This window comes from Moschus berezovskii, chromosome 6, assembly GCF_049115385.1.
Source record: "Moschus berezovskii isolate FMDL1 chromosome 6, NW_MosBer_1.0, whole genome shotgun sequence".
Classification (NCBI taxonomy): domain Eukaryota; kingdom Metazoa; phylum Chordata; class Mammalia; order Artiodactyla; family Moschidae; genus Moschus; species Moschus berezovskii.
The window spans coordinates 115,545,146-115,561,546 of NC_142465.1; the positions used below are offsets into that span (position 1 = coordinate 115,545,146).

The following is a 16,401-nucleotide window of genomic DNA, read 5'->3' on the forward strand; positions in this document are numbered from 1 at the left end:
CCGGCCCCGTTGACCTGACTTTGTGCCCACAGGTGGTCTAGGTGCTGGGTGCCTGGCCCTGCTGACCTGACTTCGTGCCCACAGGTGGTCCGCCGCAGGACTCAGCGGAGGAAGTCCGGCATCACATCGCTGCTCTTCGGTGAGAGCTCTGTGCAGGCAGCCAGGTGCTGGGCTGGGCTCTGAAAGTGGGGCGACGGGGGCCATCAGACTCACACCCCATGTGGACTCTGTGCTTCCTTGGAGTCGGGATGGGGCGCAGCCACGGCTGCCATTGGTCTCTGGGCCTCGCAGGGGAGGACGACCTGGAGGCCATGAAGGCCAAGAACATCAAGCAGACGGAGCTGGTGGCCGACCTTCGGGAAGCCATCCTGCGTGTGGCCCGCCACTTCCAGTGCACAGACCCCAAGAACTGCAATGTGGTGAGTCTCGGGGCCCAGCCCCGGGTGCAGAGCTTGACCAGGGCCCCGTTTCCCTGGCCCTGTCCTGAGCGGTGGCCTTTGTGCCGCCCCAGCAGGAGCTGACCCCGGACTATAGCATGGAGAGCCACCAGCGGGACCACGAGAACTACGCAGCCTGCTCGCGCAGCCACCCGCGCCGGGCCAAGGCCCTGCTGGACTTCGAGCGCCATGACGACGACGAGCTAGGCTTCCGCAAGAACGACATCATCACGGTGTGTGGGGAGCGGCACCTGCCCTTGGCAGCGGGTGGGGTGGCCAAGCCCTTGCCTGGCCAGAGCTCCGACCCAGGACAAGGCTGGGCAGCAGGAGCCAAGCTTCCCACGCTTTTCCTTGGCAGATCGTCTCTCAGAAGGACGAGCACTGCTGGGTGGGCGAGCTGAACGGCCTGAGAGGTGAGGCCTCCATCTGGTCCATGTCATGCCGGGCCGGGGGGTGGCGTGGGCCAGGCCATGAAGCTGCGGCGGCGCTGGTCTTGCTCAGTGTCTGTGTCGCCCTGTGTCCTCAGCCCCGTGGTGGGCGGGAGGCCTCAGGACGCAGAGCCGCGCACCTCACGGGCTCTGCTTCTCCCGCAGGCTGGTTTCCAGCCAAGTTTGTGGAAGTCCTGGATGAGCGGAGCAAGGAGGTGAGCGTGCGAGGTGGGCCGTCCCCAGGGGCCATGCCCCTTCTGCCCCAGGGCTGGCGCCCTCCTGGCCCCAGGCTGTATCCCCGGGCATGTGGAGCGCTTGTGAGGATGGGGAGGGGCTGGCTGGGGCCCTCAGACCCCATCCTCCCCCCTCAGTACTCCATCGCGGGGGATGATGCTGTGACGGAGGGGGTCACAGACCTCGTGCGAGGGACCCTCTGCCCGGCCCTCAAGGCCCTGTTTGAACACGGACTGAAGAAGCCTTCACTGCTTGGGGGCGCCTGCCACCCCTGGCTGTTCATCGAGGAGGTGAGTGTCCAGACCCTGTGGAGCTGGTGGGGAGGTGACCTGCTCAGCCGGACTCTGTGGCTCTGATCTGGTATCTACCCTCTGGTCCCTGACACTCACTGCACCCACCAGGCAGCAGGCCGGGAGGTTGAGAGAGACTTCGACTCCGTGTACTCACGCCTGGTGCTGTGCAAGACGTACAGGTAACCTGGCGCCTGCATCTTCCTGCAGGGCCGCCCTCCTGCAGGCCACCCTCCTGGCAGCCTGGGGCCGGGGGTGGAGGGGGTGCGTGGCCCAAGCCCACCAGGGCAGTGCGGGCAGCTCTGGTCCCCCCTTAGGTTGGACGAAGATGGCAAAGTCCTGACCCCAGAGGAGCTGCTCTACCGGGTAAGGGAGGCCGCAGGTGGACCTGTCTCTAGGGTGGGCAGCTGGGGACAGCTGAGTGACCGCTGTGCCTCCCAGGCTGTGCAGTCCGTTAACGTGACCCACAACGCCGCACACGCACAAATGGATGTGAAGCTCCGCTCCCTCATCTGCGTGGGGCTCAAGTGAGTGTGTGCGCCCCCGTGAGCGGGGTATGTGTGTGCGCGTGCCCCCATGGGGGGCAGGGCTGAGCAGGGCAGACAGCGGGGCTGAGGTGGGCGGCGGCCAGGGTGGCTCCAAAGGTCGTCCTGCGGTGTGAGACCAGCCACCAGTTGGCAGGGAGGGGCACTGGGGCTCATGAAGCACTGGTTCAGTGAGGTGAGCGGTCAGGGCTCACCAGGGACCTGGCTGCAGGCTGAGGGACACCAGCCTCAGGCAGACCAGGCTGAGTGTGGGGTTTCTGGACTTGCCACCAGGCAGAGGGGCGGCGTCCAGGCTGCGCTGACTGGGGGCCGGGGGTCCCCGAGATGAGCTCAGAGCACGCCGTGGGCCTGCTGGCCAGCGAGCAGGGGCGGCACTAGCTGAGTGATCAGCAGGGCTGAGGGAGGTGGTGATGGAGCCTCAGACGCAGGAGGCGCGGTGAGGGGACCGGGGGGCACGGGCCTCCGAGCAGGTGCCCTCCCTGCCCCCAGCGAGCAGGTGCTGCACCTGTGGCTGGAGGTGCTCTGCTCCAGCCTGCCGACTGTGGAGAAGTGGTACCAGCCCTGGTCCTTCCTGCGCAGCCCCGGCTGGGTCCAGATCAAGTGCGAGCTGCGGTGAGGAGGCCCTGGGCTCCTGTAGGCCCAGCCAGGGGGTGGGCTGAGCCCTGCCGGTGTCTGACAGCCCCCCTTCGCCTTCCAGGGTCCTCTGCTGCTTCGCTTTCAGCCTTTCCCAGGACTGGGAGCTTCCTGCAAAGAGAGAGGTGGGCGGTGGGGCCTGCCTCCCAGGGGGCTGTGGCAGGTGGGGCAGGCCAGGATCCATGCGGGGGGCCGCCTCCCCCAAGCGTTTCCAGGTGACCGAGGCCTCGGGGGGGCCCTGAGTGCTGGCGCTGCCTGTGAGGACTGCCCTGGCCCTGCCACCTGGCTGCCTCGCCATGTGCTCAGTAGCCGTGACAGGAGGGCTGTCTCGTGCAGGAGGAGAAGAAGCCCCTGAAGGAGGGCGTCCAGGACATGCTGGTGAAGCACCACCTCTTCAGCTGGGACATCGACGGGTGACGCGCTCCTCTAGGGGCCCTGTCTCACCCAGGCGCCCCCCCACCCCCGCTCCCCACAAAGCAAGGAGAGAATGGCCAGCCCGGGCCAGCTCCAAGCTGCAGGGTCGAGGGGAGGACACGCTCCAGAGTGGCAGTGGAGGGCAGAGGGTGGCAGGAACAGGAGGGGTGCCCAGCTTTGCCGGGTCCCCCTGGGGCTGGGGGAGGGCCCTGTCTTGCCGGCGTCTTTACAGAGGCCCTGAGCCCAGCTCCACAGTGCCGACCAAAAACCTCATGAGGAGGCGGAGCGCCAGCTCTGTGCTGTCAGGTTTTGCTCAGGAAGAGGGTGGGGGTGGCTGAAAGCTCCTGGGCCTCCATGATTTATAAATAAACTCTTGTCTTTGAGAAAGCACCTCCCCGCCTCCCATCCAGCCAGGGCCCCAGGTCCAGGCTCTGCTCTACCTGGGATGGTCCGGAATGTACAGCCAGGGCTGGGAAGCGGGGTCAGGGTCACAGCGTGGACACCTGGGACCCCATACCGCCCACATCTCGTCTAAAGTGGATTGAACGAGATGGACCAGCAAGAATTGTTTTTGTTTTTATTTTAAAAAGGTCACACAGCTGTCCCACCTCTGGTTTTGGTGACTCCACCCTTCGTCCCCTGTGGATGACCTTGACGGGCAGGAGGCGGCGGCCAGAGCCTGAGGGCCACCTCGGGCTCCCCCGCCGTCCCCAGGCTGTGGTGGCTGCAGTGAGGCAGCAGACGGAATGTGGGCAGGAAGCACCCCGCCCTTGTGGCACTGATAAGGAACAGGAAGCAGGAGGGTGGGGTACAGGCTGTGGGAGGTGGCTACACGGCAAACAAAAGTGATGGGCGGGGCCGCGGAAAGCCGTGTCCAGCCCTGAGCACGGTGGTCTCCAGGCCCTGCTGTGTGCAGAAGGCGGGGCAGCCACATCCACCCCCCCAGATATGTGTGTATGTATGGCGATACAATAGAGAGGTATGTACACCTGTACAGAAAACGCCTGCCACCAACCACTCCACGGCTGCGCTACACCAAGACACTAAGATGCAGGGAGCCCCTCCCGGGAAGCTGGGACACTGGTGTTGGTGCCGCGAGGATGGTGAGGTAGAGGCCCAGCCCACGCCCCCTCGGGGGAAGAGGGGAAAGGAGGGCACGCTGCCCCGGCTCTGCCTCAGCCCCGGGCCTCGCCTCCTGAGCAGACTGCAGCCGGCAAGTACACCCTAACCTCACAGAAGGAGGTCAAATACAAGCCCGGCCCGTGCAGACCCCCGAGCCCGGGGTGGGACCCAGCGCCGCCTCCCTCATGAGCCCGAGGCAGGCGTGTGGGGGCCTGCTCTGGCCTCCATGGAGCAGGCAGGGCCTGTGATTGTCAGGACTTCCAGCCTCACGGAGGGGCGGGATGGGGCTGCAAAGTGCCAGGTGCCCCAGACTTCTCAGGGCCTCTAGCCCTCCCACTCCCCGGAGCTACAAGCAGGAGTCCCAGTGCAGCTGCAAGTCGTGGCCGTCGAGGAAGTCCGTGGAGAAAAGGCTGGGGGCCGTGGTGCTAAGCGGGGCCAGGCTGAGCACCGGCCCGCCTGACGACAGCTCCAGCCAGTCCATGCTGTCCAGGTGCCCGTCGGCCAAGTCCAGGCCCACACTGCTGGGCTCAGGCGCAAAGTGCAATTCCGAAGTGTCCATGGGGGATGCAGGGTGGTCCAGGATGGCGGAGCTGCTCAGCATCTGGCTGTGGAGATCGTCGATGAGGGAGAGGGGCTCCGGCCCCTCGTGCCCACCAGTCAGCAGGGGCAGCCCTGTGCTGCTCTCCAGAAAGTCCTCCAGGCGCCCAGGCAGGGCCGGTGAGCCCGATGGCGGCGGGGCGGCCTGAGGGAGCTCGGCTGCGGGTGAGGGCTGGGCGGCCAGGGGCAAGTCGCAGGCTGCTGTTGGGGGCGCCTTCTCTTTCCCTGGCTCCTTGAAATCCGCTGAGATCTCTGCCAATTGAGAAAGCAAAGGGGCGTCAGAAGCCAGCCTGAGTGTGACCTGCAATTGGAGCTTCCCCTTACAGCACATATGGGTCAAAGATCTAGATTTAGGAGTGAAAACGATAAAAGAAGAAAAGGGAACGTCTTCGTGACACTGAAGTCAGTAGTGTTTTCTTGGCTGTAACATCAAAGGCATAGGCAAAGAAAAAATAAACTGGCCCTACATAAAAATTCAAAACTTCATACATCAAAGATCACAATTGAGAATGAAAAGACCATACAGCAACTATACTTCAAAAAAGTAAAAATAAGTGAAAAGACAAGCCATGGAATGGGAGAAAACGTTTGCAAACCGTGTATCTGGGTAAGTGACTGATATCCAGAATAACTCGTAGAACTCAAAACCCAACTGGAAAATGGACAAAGAACTCAAGACATTTCTCCACAAGAATATACACAGGTGGCCTGTAAGCACATGAAGAGATGCTCAACACTAGTAATCATCAGGGAAAGACAAAAATTTGAAGACAAGTGTTGGTAAGGATGTGGACCAACTGGAACCCTTGTGAGTGGCTGGTACGAAGGAAAATAGTGCAGTTGTGTGGAAAACACTCCTGCAGTTCCACTTCTAGGTACGTACCCAAAAGAAATTCGGGTAAAAGCTACAACACGCAATAACCTTGAGGATATCATGCTAAGTGAAGCCAGCCAGAAACAAAAGGAGAAACAGCGTATGACTGCACTCACACACGTTCCGAACAGTCAATTCACAGAGACAGGAAGCAGAAAAGCAGGGGGGACAGGGAGTTGGTGTGTGAAGGTGACGGTGTCAGCACGGGACGATGCAAGAGTCCTAGAACAGGTGGCAGTGATGGCTGCACAACGATGTAAACGAACTCAATGCTGCTGAGTTTGCACCTTTCAAAGATGATTACAATGGAAAACCGTGTCATGTATATTTTACCACAATAAAAAAAAAAAAAAATGCAGAAACCAGGCTTGCCCCCTGGCCCTCTAGGGCCTGTCCCAGCCGAGCGCCAGACGCCCAGCCCCGTTCCCCACCTCCCTCTCCCTCAGCTCGAATGCCTGCGCAGCACTGCCGCCCCCCACCTGCTGAGCCCTCCACCGCGGCTCTGAGGCCCTCTGGGGGCAAACAGCCCCAGCTTCCTCCTCTGCCGTCTCTTCCTCTCGGCATCCCACAGCCCCTCTTCTGGCAGCCCTGCCTCCCGGAGCCTCAGCACCACCCACCTTTATTAGAAACGCACATCGGGCCCCCACTGCAGACCCTGCAATCTGGGGAGTCTCCCTGAGATCAAAACCAGTGACCTCGATTTCTTTGTAATTGAGGTAAAATCCACCACTTTAAAGTGTCCAAGCTTGTGAGCTCTTGCTCTTCCTACTGACACAATTAAATCCCTCAGGAGAGAAACTGCCTGTTTCCCTGCCCACACAAGCACGCCCTGGGGGTCTCCTTCACCTGCAGACCACCAGCTTGTCCCACCAGCAGGCAAATGCTCCTCCTTTCCACACCCACCCCTTTGCGGGGGACCCCCTGCACAGAGCAGCCTAGACCCGCTGTCTCCCACAGCCCCAGCTTCTCCAACCGGCTTCAAGCAGGCTCTGGCCGCTGACCCACTGTCCGGGCTGAGGTCACCAGCCGCCACCACGACACGGTCCAGGGCCAGGTCTTGATCCTCACTTTTCCTGAGCAGCCCTCAGCGGCCCTGGGCCTTGACCCTCTCAAGGGTGCAGCTCCCCCTCCGCCCACTGGTCAGCCTCAGCAGTTTGACCCCCCGCCCCGCCACTTCCTCCTCTCTGCACACCCAACCTCACCTCTCCGAGTTCCGTCAGGACACCAGCAACCCTCCGACTCCTGCCTTCAGCCCAGACCTCCCCCGGCCTGGCCTCCATTCAGTCTAGGGACTGAGGCACCCGTGCCCCCGGGCGCTCACGCTGCTAACACTGCGCTCCCAGCAGCCGTGTCCTCTGGCCACACACCTAACTAAGCCACAGGAAATTGAACTGGTGCTCTGCAGACACCCCTGGACTCAGCCTTCCCGTGACCCCCTCACACCTTTCTCTCCTGGATCACCAGCCTCCCGTCTGCCCTTCCAGAGGAGCCACCCTTCATGCGAAGCTGTGCTATGGCTCCCATTGTCACCCAGGGTCCCCGGGTCTCTGCCCAGCGCCCCCAAGCCTCCGGACCATCCACACCCGCTCCAGTCTGCCCTGCAGCGCTGAACAGCACCTGCCCAGCGACCCGACCACCCCTCGCACCTGGGGCCCTTGCCGCCCCTGCTCTTTCTGACACTCCAACGTAGGACAATTTATTTTATTCCTCCATCTCCTCCCCACAATAGGCTGCAAACCGCGCAGAGGTGGGTGTCTCACTCACTGCCTCACCCTGGCCTGAGGGCATAGCGCCAGTCACGCGGTGCAGCAGCTCAGGATGAAACAAGCATGTGTTGAAGATGCACCCCCACGGGGGGCCCTGCCCAGCTTCTGGGACGCGTCTCACACGCTGCTGCCTCCTAAGTACTTACCAGGCCCGCCAGGCATTGTGTGAAGAACCAAACCAAACCCAATCACCCAAGCCCAGGCTAGAGACACCAGGGCAGACAGGAGGGCAGGGGAGAGGCAGCGTGGGGCCTGAACTTTACCTCCACTCTGAATCAGAATGTCAAACAGGTCATCCATCTGCTGGCTCGACGAACCATTTTCCTGTGGGCCAAGAGTGGAAAAAGATGAAGACCTACAACAGGAAGCCCCAGCCTGGCTTAGGGCACAGACCCTCCCGGCCCTGAGCCAGCAGTCAGGCCCCGGTGGGCTGCGCCCAGGCTCCTGCAGCCCACCCTCTCTCCTGCCCCGACACCCCCCCTCTTCCAAGGCCTCTCTGACCCAGAAGGCTGGCTCCGGCCAGCCCCCCTCCCACAAGACCCGGGGGACTGTGACCACCCACCCCGCGGGCCCCCGGCCACCCTCTTTACCTGCGGCCTGGGCTGCTGGCTCAAGGCTTCCTCGTAGCCAGGTGGTTCCTTCTTCGGCTGAGAAGCGGGGGTCCCAAACAGGGGCTGGGGTGGGGGCTCCAGGTCCATGTGGGCTGGGGGGCCGGGAGCTGGAGACTCAGGCTGGGACAGGGGCTGAAGGAGGACAGAACCATGGCCGGCTGAGGGCAGAAGCCTGGGAACCACACCAGGCAGGGAAGGCGAGGAGTGTCCACCTCCGCCTAGGCCAGCAGGTGGTGCGGCTGTACGCGCTCTCGGGGAGCTTCGTGGACATCCCCAGGGAAGAAGCCATACAGGATGGGGGCAGCCCCGACCTCGGATCCTGCCAAGGACGAATGGCTCCCTGCGGTCCCAGGGCACAGGCAGGGGCTCCAAGCTGACCGCTCCACCCTTCCCCGGAACTTCTGCTCAGGGCCCAGGGCCCTTCCCAAGTCCCCAGGTCCTGTCACCGCCCCCACCCCCTAAGCCCTGCAGGACTGAGGCCACACAAAGCCTAAAGCAAGCTCACCTTTGGACCAGGTTGAATGGAGGGTCTGGGCTGTGAGGGCCGCAGCAGCAGGGAGCCAGCTGCCAGCGTCACCTTGGTGGGGGACAGCTGGCCTCTCTGAGGGGAGGAGGGTGAGGCTCCCGTCAGACGCCCCCCGCCCCCAGGCGTACCCCATCCTGCAGCAGGGGCAGGAGTGGCCCGCCTGGTGAGGCTGCTCCAGAGTCCCCCGCTAGCCACAGACAAGCTCTGACACTAAGGGCCAGGGCGGGGGCAGGCCCTCCCAGCTCCACCTGCAAGGCTGGGGGTCCCACACAGGGGCCCCAACCTCCCCAAGTCTCAGCCCCGCGGGGGTGACCTCGGGTGGGCAGACCTCGTTTGGGAGGGCTGAAACGGACATGAGTGCAACCTGCCCCCTGGGGGACGCCCGTGAACGGGGCGCTGTCACTGAATGCCCTCTCACCCTCCAGCGGGTCCTGCACCCCCTGCCCCAGGTACCTGCTGGGGGCTCCCACCGGCCAGGCCGGGGCTGTCTGTGTTCTTCTTGGTCACGGTGAGGACAAGATGGGTCCCTGCGGAGTCAGTGAGGAGCGGGGGCGGTGTGACCCCCTTGACGAGGCTGGCGCCCTGTGGGCCAAGCAGCAGCTGGGGGGCCGGGGCCGGTTCAGGCTCGGGCGGCACGGCTTCCTGCTTCACCACCATGACCGGGGGCGCGAGGGCACACGTGTCTGCGTTGGGGGCAGTGGGGGCCGCAAGGCTGGGGCTAAAGGGCAGCTCGGGGCCTGGGGACTGCCGGCTCAGCTGGCAGCTGGTGAAGCTGTTCTCCTGCTTCACCGCGGGGCCCAGAGTGACCAAGGCCGGGGCCGGCTCAGGCTCGGGCCCCACGGCCTCCTGCTTCACCACCACGGCCGGGGACACCAGGGCGCGGGCGTCTGCATGGGGGGCGGCAGGGGCCGCAAGGTTGGGGCTGAAGGGGAGTTCGGGGCCCGGGGGCCGCCAGCTGAGCTGGCAGCTAGCCAGGCTGTTCTCCTGCTTCACCGCGGGGCCCAGGGCGAGTGGGGCGGGGGTCAGGGCCGGCTGCTGGGCCCGCTTCTCCTGCTCCAGCTGCAGCCTGAGCCACTCCACCAGCTGCTGCTTCTGCCGGAGCATGCGCGTCAGCTCCTCAATCTGCTTGTCCTTCTCCTGCAGCATCTGGTCCTTGTCCCGGCCCTCTAGCTCGGCCCGCGCCCCCGGGCTCCGGCAGCAGGCCCCAGGGCGGGGGCCCTCCTCCTTCACAAGGACCTGCAGCGGCGAGGCCTGCAGCGTGAGCTGGGTCACCGGGGACGTTACCATCTCGCCAAAGCTGTCCCCTGGTGTGGAGTTCTCGTCGCCTGTGCTGAGCAGCGACCGCTCTGAGGGGGTGGGAGACACAGGGGGCGTGGAGCCCGTGCTGCCGAATTTCACGACACCGTTGCTGGCCACCGTGGCCACCACCACCTCGGCCGGGGCCAGGCCCGCTGCCACCAGGGCAGGCCCCGCGCTGAGCCGGGCAGTGGGGAAGGCGACCACCACCTCGCCTGCCTTGGGCAGGAGGGAGGTGACAGGGGCCTTGGGCGCTCCGGGGCTGGCAGGGGTGACCTGCTCCTGGTAGGCACGCAGGCGTTCAATCAGGTCTGTCTTGGTGCCCGAGACGGGCAGTGACCGCAACTTCAGCTCCTGCTTCAGCTCTGCCACCTGCGAGAGCACAGGAGTCAGGGCCGCCAGGGGGTGGAGAGCAAGACCAGCTTCCATACACTGGGCCTCGTCTGTCTGGGCCCCACCGGCCACTTCAGACACATCAAGCCCCCACCCTCCCACACCCTGGAGGAAGAGGCCTGCTTCTGCTGCCCCTCCTCCCTGTCCTCACCCCTTGGCTGGGCAGGACATGTCCTCAGTCGTCTCCAGCCCCAGCCTGTGCTCAACCAACACTTGAGTGAACTCACTTATCTTACAGACGACAAAATTGAGCTCAGGACAGTGAAATGACTCCTTGGGGGTCATACTGGTGATGTCATGGTGGGCAGAGCTAGGAGAGAGGGCCGCGTCTCGAGGACACCAAGGCCCACGTTCAGCTCCCCGCCCAAGGGGTGTGTCTTACTGGGACCTGGGTCATGACTAGGAGGGAGCAGGCTGGTTCAGGGCACAAACTCTCAAGGGAGAATGTGATCCATCCCCCTTCTGACCAGGCCAGAGGGTGCAGGCCAGGCCCAGGCATCTCCCACTCCCAAGGCCCAGGACCTAGTGGGGTCTGTGCCCCAAGTGTGGCTGCCCTCTCCTAGGCAGACACAGCACTCACAAAGCAGATCCAGGGAGACGTCAGGAGCCGTGAGGAAGGGCAGTGCTGCAGAGAAGCCCTGACCTGAGCCCTGGGCTCGACCACCACCCTGGCCTATGACCTTGGGCAAGCCTGCCACCCCCTCCCCTCCAGCCTTGGCCTGTTCACCCTCAAGCCAGGGTGACACCCCTGTTCCTCCCACTGCACTGGAAGCTGGGAAATCAGAGGCACACAAGTGTTCGGTGAGCCCACAGCCCGGGACGAACACCAGCTGGTGTCTTTAATGACAACAACCATGATGAGCAGAGCCAGGCACGCCTACAGGCAGGCTCCAGGTGCCTCTGCTGCAGGAGACCAGAGTCCGGAGCCCCACTCTGCCTTCCATGGCCATAGTCCCAAGACGGCCACCTTCCCTGCCTGAAGCCAAGCACCTGATGGCCCCACGAGTGGCCAGGCTGGCAGCAGCGCAAGATCACCAGGGCATAACCACCTACCTTCATGTCATCCAGGTTGGCGGGCAGGGTCCCCGGCTTGCCCGTCAGCGAGGTGCTGTTCTGTCGGACCAGCCCACTGGGCCCAGGGGCGCCTGAGACAGAGCTGCTGCTGGTAGTGGAAAGGCTGCGCGTCGGGGGGCCCCCAGCGCTGCCCAGAGCCTCCCCTGCCAGCCTGAGAGGAGAAAAAAGCACAGGAATGAGCCCGCGCCAGGCGTCGCCCTTGGCCTCTGCTGGGCCAGTTGGAGAGGGGCGCAGGGAAGGGCCCTGCTCCCGGGCCGCTGTGACAGGACTGTGACCCAAGGGTCCCTGCCAGTCCAAGGTCACCCACACACCACCTGTCACCGGGCCTGTGAGCGGGCGGGGAAGCACCTACTTGGGCGGGGCCTATGAGTGGGCGGGGCCTATGAGTGGGCGGGGCAGCACCTACTTGGGCGGGGCCTGTGGGCAGGCGGGGCCTATGAGTTGGCGAGGCAGCACCTACTTGGGCGGGGCCTATGAGTGGGCGGGGCCTTGAGTGGGCGGGGCAGCACCTACTTGGGCGGGGCCTTGAGTGGGCGGGGCAGCACCTACTTGGGTGGTGCAGGCAGGATGGTCTGGTAGTTGTAGTGCTGCTGCTGCTGTTGCTGCTGCTGCTGGTTAAGGATCTGCAGCTGCAGGAAGAGCTGCTGCTGCTGCAGGATCTTGGCATAGGAGGAGTCCATGGGAGGCGCCCCCTTGTCCTGCTTTTGGTCCGGGGGGATGTACTGGTGGTACTTGAGCTTCTTCACTTTTGGCTTCAGCTCCTTGGCCTTCTTGCTGCGCTGCGACTTCTCACCGGCAGACTTGGGTTGGCTTTGCTGGGGGCGTGAAACAGAGGGTGCTATCAGGGGCCTGGGCAGCTCCTGAGAGGGCTGCGCATCCACCCTGCCCTGCCAGATAGCACCCCTCCCAAAGTAGAGGCCTCCATGGTGCCCAGGGGTGTGCCCAGGAGGGGGTGAGAGCTGATGCGGGGGGTGCTGTTGCCTGCCCTGCTCTTCACAGAGCTTCCAACCCAAATGCACAGGCAGCCTCCCTATGACCCCGAGCACAGCGGGAACAGGACATGGGGTGAAAGAGTGCCCCTGGGAGCTCGCGCATCCATTCCACACGGGGTGCAGACTGGCGAGAACCCTGCCTTGCCAGGAGCCGGCGTGTCTACTGGAAGATGAAGTGGCTCAAGGCAGTCAGTAGCTTGAGGTCACACAGTGGCTGTGATCTCGCCCAAGAAGAAGCTGAGATCCAAGCCCAGGACTCCAAAAGCTCCTGTTTGTGCACCCACGGTCGGCACACAGGGCGGCCTCCCGCTGGGCCTCGAGGGTCCTCTGGGGTGAGGGCAGGTGGAGCTGAGTGGGGCACGTGAGCAGGGAACGGGCCAGGCAGAACCAAGGGGGCCTCACAGCACCTGCGCAGCGACCAGCAGAGGGAAGGGCGGAGACTCCTTGCAGGGTCAGCGGGGGTCTGCTTAGGGGGCCATGGGGACTGACAGGATGAGGAAAGAGGTGACCAACTAGGGGAAGAAGGCATAGCAGAGCTGCGGCAGCCGAGCATTTTACACGGCTCAGGGTTCTGAGCTCTGATGGCGGCCCCTCCATGGCGGTGGGGAAGAGGGTCAGGTGGCCCACGTGGAGAGAGGGGAGAAAGTGAGGGGCTGCGGGGGCCAGAGCACATCTGAGAGGACGGACAGGGGCCGGCGGAGAGGCCCCAGCAAGGCTGAGGGAGCACGAAAGAGGCCGAGAATGGCCCAGGACACCTCACTGAAAGGGAGGAGGACAGGGAGCCCAGGGAAGCCACCCGGAGAAGAGAGCGACCCAAGGGGTCAGAGGCAGCTGGGGCTCCCCTGGAGGAGGATTCACAGTGGGGCTGTGGAGCCAGAAGCCAAGGCGCTTCCAGAAAAGAGGAAGTTAGATAAAGACACACACATGGTTCTCACAGAGGGGAGGTGGGCAGAGGCAGGCACCAGACCTGTGACGAGGGGCAGGTTTGGGAGAGGAAATCTGGGGGAAAACCTCAGACGTCTGGACCAGTCAGGAACAGACCGCAGAGACAGGGAAGGTGCAGCTTGCTGCCCAGGGAGTGGCCGGGAGCCACGGGGTACGTGAGCTTCGCGAGCCAGGAGGAGCAGGCCCAGGGCGGGGCACCACCCCAAAGGGACTAGGTGTACCTGGAGGCACGGAGAGGGCTTGGCCAAGGCTGTGAGCAGTGAGAGAGGGACGTGGGCAGCCTGAGACTCCAGGCCAGGGCCATGGCCTATGCGGAGGGACTGGAGAAATCAGTCAAGCGCAGACGCAAGCGGGGCCAGAAAGAAAGGCCCCTGTCCAGCAGGTGTGAAGCACAGGCTGGAGGGGGCAGGCAGGGTCAAGGCCCCAGAGGCAAGGCAGGAGGCTCGGCTGGGCGGGGAGGCCCAGACGCTGGCTCATGGTGCTGCTGAACTCAACCTCAGGGTCCAGTATCAAGTCCCCATACAAATGTGCCCATGGGTGTCTCGTGGGCTAATGCTAACTGGGGCCCCTTCAGGTATTTCATGTCAGGACTTGGAGAAAAAGAATGAAGACAAACTTCCAGCACAGCTGGCCGGTGACAATGGGCCCACCACCTCACTGCTCAATCCCCTTACAGTCTCATGAGGCCGTGCGTGGGGCAGGCGGGAGTGACAGCCTGCCCTGCGCTCAGTACACCACAGCTGTGACTGCGGCCAGTGTCCACGGAGGGAGTAGGCAGGCCGCCTGTAGCCCTGTGGTGACCTCTGCTGGTCCCTGACCAGGAGGAGAGGGTAGGCACCCCCACTGCCGACACTCTCCCCACACTGGAGTCAGCGAGGCATCGGGGGCAGTGGGCTGGGGGTCTGTACCTTGATGAGGGTGGGGAGGGGCTTGGCGGCAGGGACCGCGGTTCCGTTGGTGAGGCTGGGAGGCAGAGGAGGCTGCTCTGCCAAGAAGAGCGTTTCTCCAGACTCCGGGCCCACGGGGAGCTGAGACACGACCTGGGAGAGAGGTGGGGACGTGAAGACACCCTAGAAGCTGCACCACCTCCAGGCTCCAGCTGGTGCTGCAACCCTGCCTGGCCTGCCTAGAGGTGGGCGGCCATCACCCCCTCTGACGGCCGACACCCCTTCTGAAGGTCGCTGTTGAGGGTAGAGGAAGGAAGGCTGAGAAGAGCAGCCTCCAGGGTGGCGGTGGGAGGGGGGACTAGAAAAGCAGGAGCAGAGGGTGGAGAAAGCGTCCCGGACCTGCACACACTCAAGAGAGGCAGCTGTTTTGCACGAGGGGACACGGGGCGGCGGGGAGGCCTCCGAATGTAACTCCGAGGGGCCTGCTGCCGACAACCCCACCCGAGCTAGTGGGGCAGCACCTCCCGGCTTCCCCGCCCCACCTGGCCCCAGGGAGGGACCTCGCCGGGGCTGCTCCAGCAGGTCTGGGCCCCTGGGGAACGGAGGAGGAAGCTCACCTGAGCGGGGGACACAGAGGTGGCACTGGGCGGTGGCTCACTGACTCGGGGTTCCAGGGGCGACGGCACTGAGCCCTGGGACTCGTGGCTGGCAGGCTGCTCAGGGGATAAGGCATCGCTGCTGTCCTCGTCGAAGGACGAGCTGTCTGCTACCTTCGGGTAGTTCACCTGGCCCACTGGAAGCCAAGGCTCGGGTGAGACTCCTTTGGCTGAGGGCCCTGCTCCCCAGCCAGAGGCTGTCCCCTCACCGCGCCGGCAGCGGAAGGAGGCAACTGGCAGCCACCCTGCCTCTCACATTCAAACGAGCTAGAGGAAAGCTCGTCTTCACGGCCCTGAAGCGAAGGCCAGGAGAGTCAGTCCTACCGGCCCTCACAGCGCTGGCTTGGCAGAAGAGGCCTGACTGCTGACCCGCTGGCCCCCACTGGAGGCTGCCCTTCTCAGCCCTCCCGTCTTTGCCTGTCCTCTGCCCTCTAAGACAAGACGCAGCCGTGCTCTCTCTTCACGGGGAATGTCTGCCCTCCCTCCCAAGCCTGCCACCGCCTCCACCTCCTGTTTCCTGGCTGTTGCAGGCACTGTATTTCCACCCTGGGGACCCTGTGAGGAGGGCTGAAGGAGTCTGGGGAACAGTTATGGGGGTACAGCTCCTCCCCTGGGCTGCCTGACTCCCCGAAGACCAAGAACAGACCACTCTTTAGCCTCCGGTGGTCGTGCAGGTAGAGGGCAGGGCAGGGCCGCCTGCTCACCCAGGTGAAGCGGGCCAGTGGCTCTCAAAGCCCCAGGGCCCGGGGGCAGCGAGGCCACCACCCACCCTCCCCCATGTGAGGGCGCAGGGCCCTGAGGCCTGTGTGCCCGGGTTGGGGCGCCCGGCGTGGGAATCCCAGACGCAGAGGGAGGGGAGGAAGGGGACAGGGCAAGCAGGGTGTTTCAGGACTCCTGTCACAACCCCGCAGCCAGCACGGTCAGAAGAGAAGCATGGCACCAGCCGCCGTCCACACAGAGGAACCAGGCGCAGGGGTGAGCGGGGGCCACACCACAGACGAGGAAGAGGAACCACCTGGAGCGCTCCCCTTCCAGGGCCATGACCCGAGACCACGGGAACCTGGGCAGGACGCCCCTGAGCTTACGCCCCTCCAACCAGCCAGGCTGCCCCCCACCCGCCCTCGACTGAACTCCGAGGGGGCACAGCCTCCTGACCACTGTGTGCCTCCTGCCAGCTGCTTGAGGCCCAGGTTCCTCCCCCGGCCTCTCACTTGCAGAGAGGGGACCAGGGAGCAGATGGAGGAGCCTCGGGTGCACCCCAATTCAGTCCAGGGGTCGCTGCAGGGTCCTGCCCTGAGGGAGTTCATGGGCCAGGCTGTGGGGCACAGCCAAAGCTTTGCTAGACGGAAGCCTGGATGCAGAGGGGGCCAGGCTCGGGGAAGACTTCTGGGGCTTTTACACAACTCTTCCAGGTCAACTGGAGGTGGGTGCAGGAGCGTTAAGTGGCTGAGTGTGTGGGGGAGTCTGCGGTGGCGGGGACCATCTGCAAAGCCCCTCCTGGGCCCCCACTCTCAGCAGGCTCCCCAACCTCTGCCTCCTCCTCCCATTCTCCCACCTCCGCAACTTCCCCGTGACGCACCCTCTCAGCCGTAAACCTGCCCACTTCTCAGTCTAAACATCCTTCCTGACTACCCTACCCACTCCTCTTAAACAGTAGACGACAACTGCCCCCTGCCCACCC

At 64.1% G+C, this 16,401-nt stretch overlaps 2 protein-coding genes across 12 annotated transcripts in view; one reads left to right on the forward strand and one right to left on the reverse strand.

The window, feature by feature from the left end:
- SGSM3 (small G protein signaling modulator 3) overlaps positions 1 to 3,371 on the forward strand; it is a 37,378-nt gene extending 34,007 nt beyond the window's left edge. For 4 of the 9 annotated variants that reach the window (XM_088837507.1, XM_088837509.1, XM_088837508.1 and 1 more), the window contains 11 exons: positions 85 to 139; positions 292 to 419; positions 515 to 670; positions 796 to 850; positions 1,031 to 1,080; positions 1,237 to 1,389; positions 1,501 to 1,571; positions 1,707 to 1,755; positions 1,831 to 1,916; positions 2,431 to 2,546; positions 2,904 to 3,371. In XM_088837507.1, the coding sequence (XP_088693633.1) occupies positions 85 to 139; positions 292 to 419; positions 515 to 670; positions 796 to 850; positions 1,031 to 1,080; positions 1,237 to 1,389; positions 1,501 to 1,571; positions 1,707 to 1,755; positions 1,831 to 1,916; positions 2,431 to 2,546; positions 2,904 to 3,319 (1,335 nt within the window). In that variant the 3' untranslated portion in view covers positions 3,320 to 3,371. Of the gene's footprint in view, positions 1 to 84; positions 140 to 291; positions 420 to 514; positions 671 to 795; positions 851 to 1,030; positions 1,081 to 1,236; positions 1,390 to 1,500; positions 1,572 to 1,706; positions 1,756 to 1,830; positions 1,917 to 2,423; positions 2,547 to 2,631; positions 2,693 to 2,903 lie in introns of all 9 variants that reach the window. The other 5 variants (XM_055396445.2, XM_088837511.1, XM_055396441.2 and 2 more) reach the window with 5 other exon arrangements.
- A 173-nt stretch (positions 3,372 to 3,544) lies between these two features.
- MRTFA (myocardin related transcription factor A) overlaps positions 3,545 to 16,401 on the reverse strand; it is a 179,978-nt gene continuing 167,121 nt past the window's right edge. For all 3 annotated transcript variants that reach the window (XM_088837506.1, XM_055396440.2, XM_055396439.2), the window contains 9 exons: positions 14,682 to 14,857; positions 14,086 to 14,217; positions 11,790 to 12,055; positions 11,220 to 11,391; positions 8,931 to 10,145; positions 8,457 to 8,552; positions 7,931 to 8,083; positions 7,604 to 7,664; positions 3,545 to 4,952 (listed from right to left, as the gene is read on the reverse strand). In XM_088837506.1, coding sequence (XP_088693632.1) covers positions 4,450 to 4,952; positions 7,604 to 7,664; positions 7,931 to 8,083; positions 8,457 to 8,552; positions 8,931 to 10,145; positions 11,220 to 11,391; positions 11,790 to 12,055; positions 14,086 to 14,217; positions 14,682 to 14,857 — 2,774 coding nt within the window. In that variant the 3' untranslated portion in view covers positions 3,545 to 4,449. The remainder of the gene's footprint in view (positions 4,953 to 7,603; positions 7,665 to 7,930; positions 8,084 to 8,456; positions 8,553 to 8,930; positions 10,146 to 11,219; positions 11,392 to 11,789; positions 12,056 to 14,085; positions 14,218 to 14,681; positions 14,858 to 16,401) is intronic.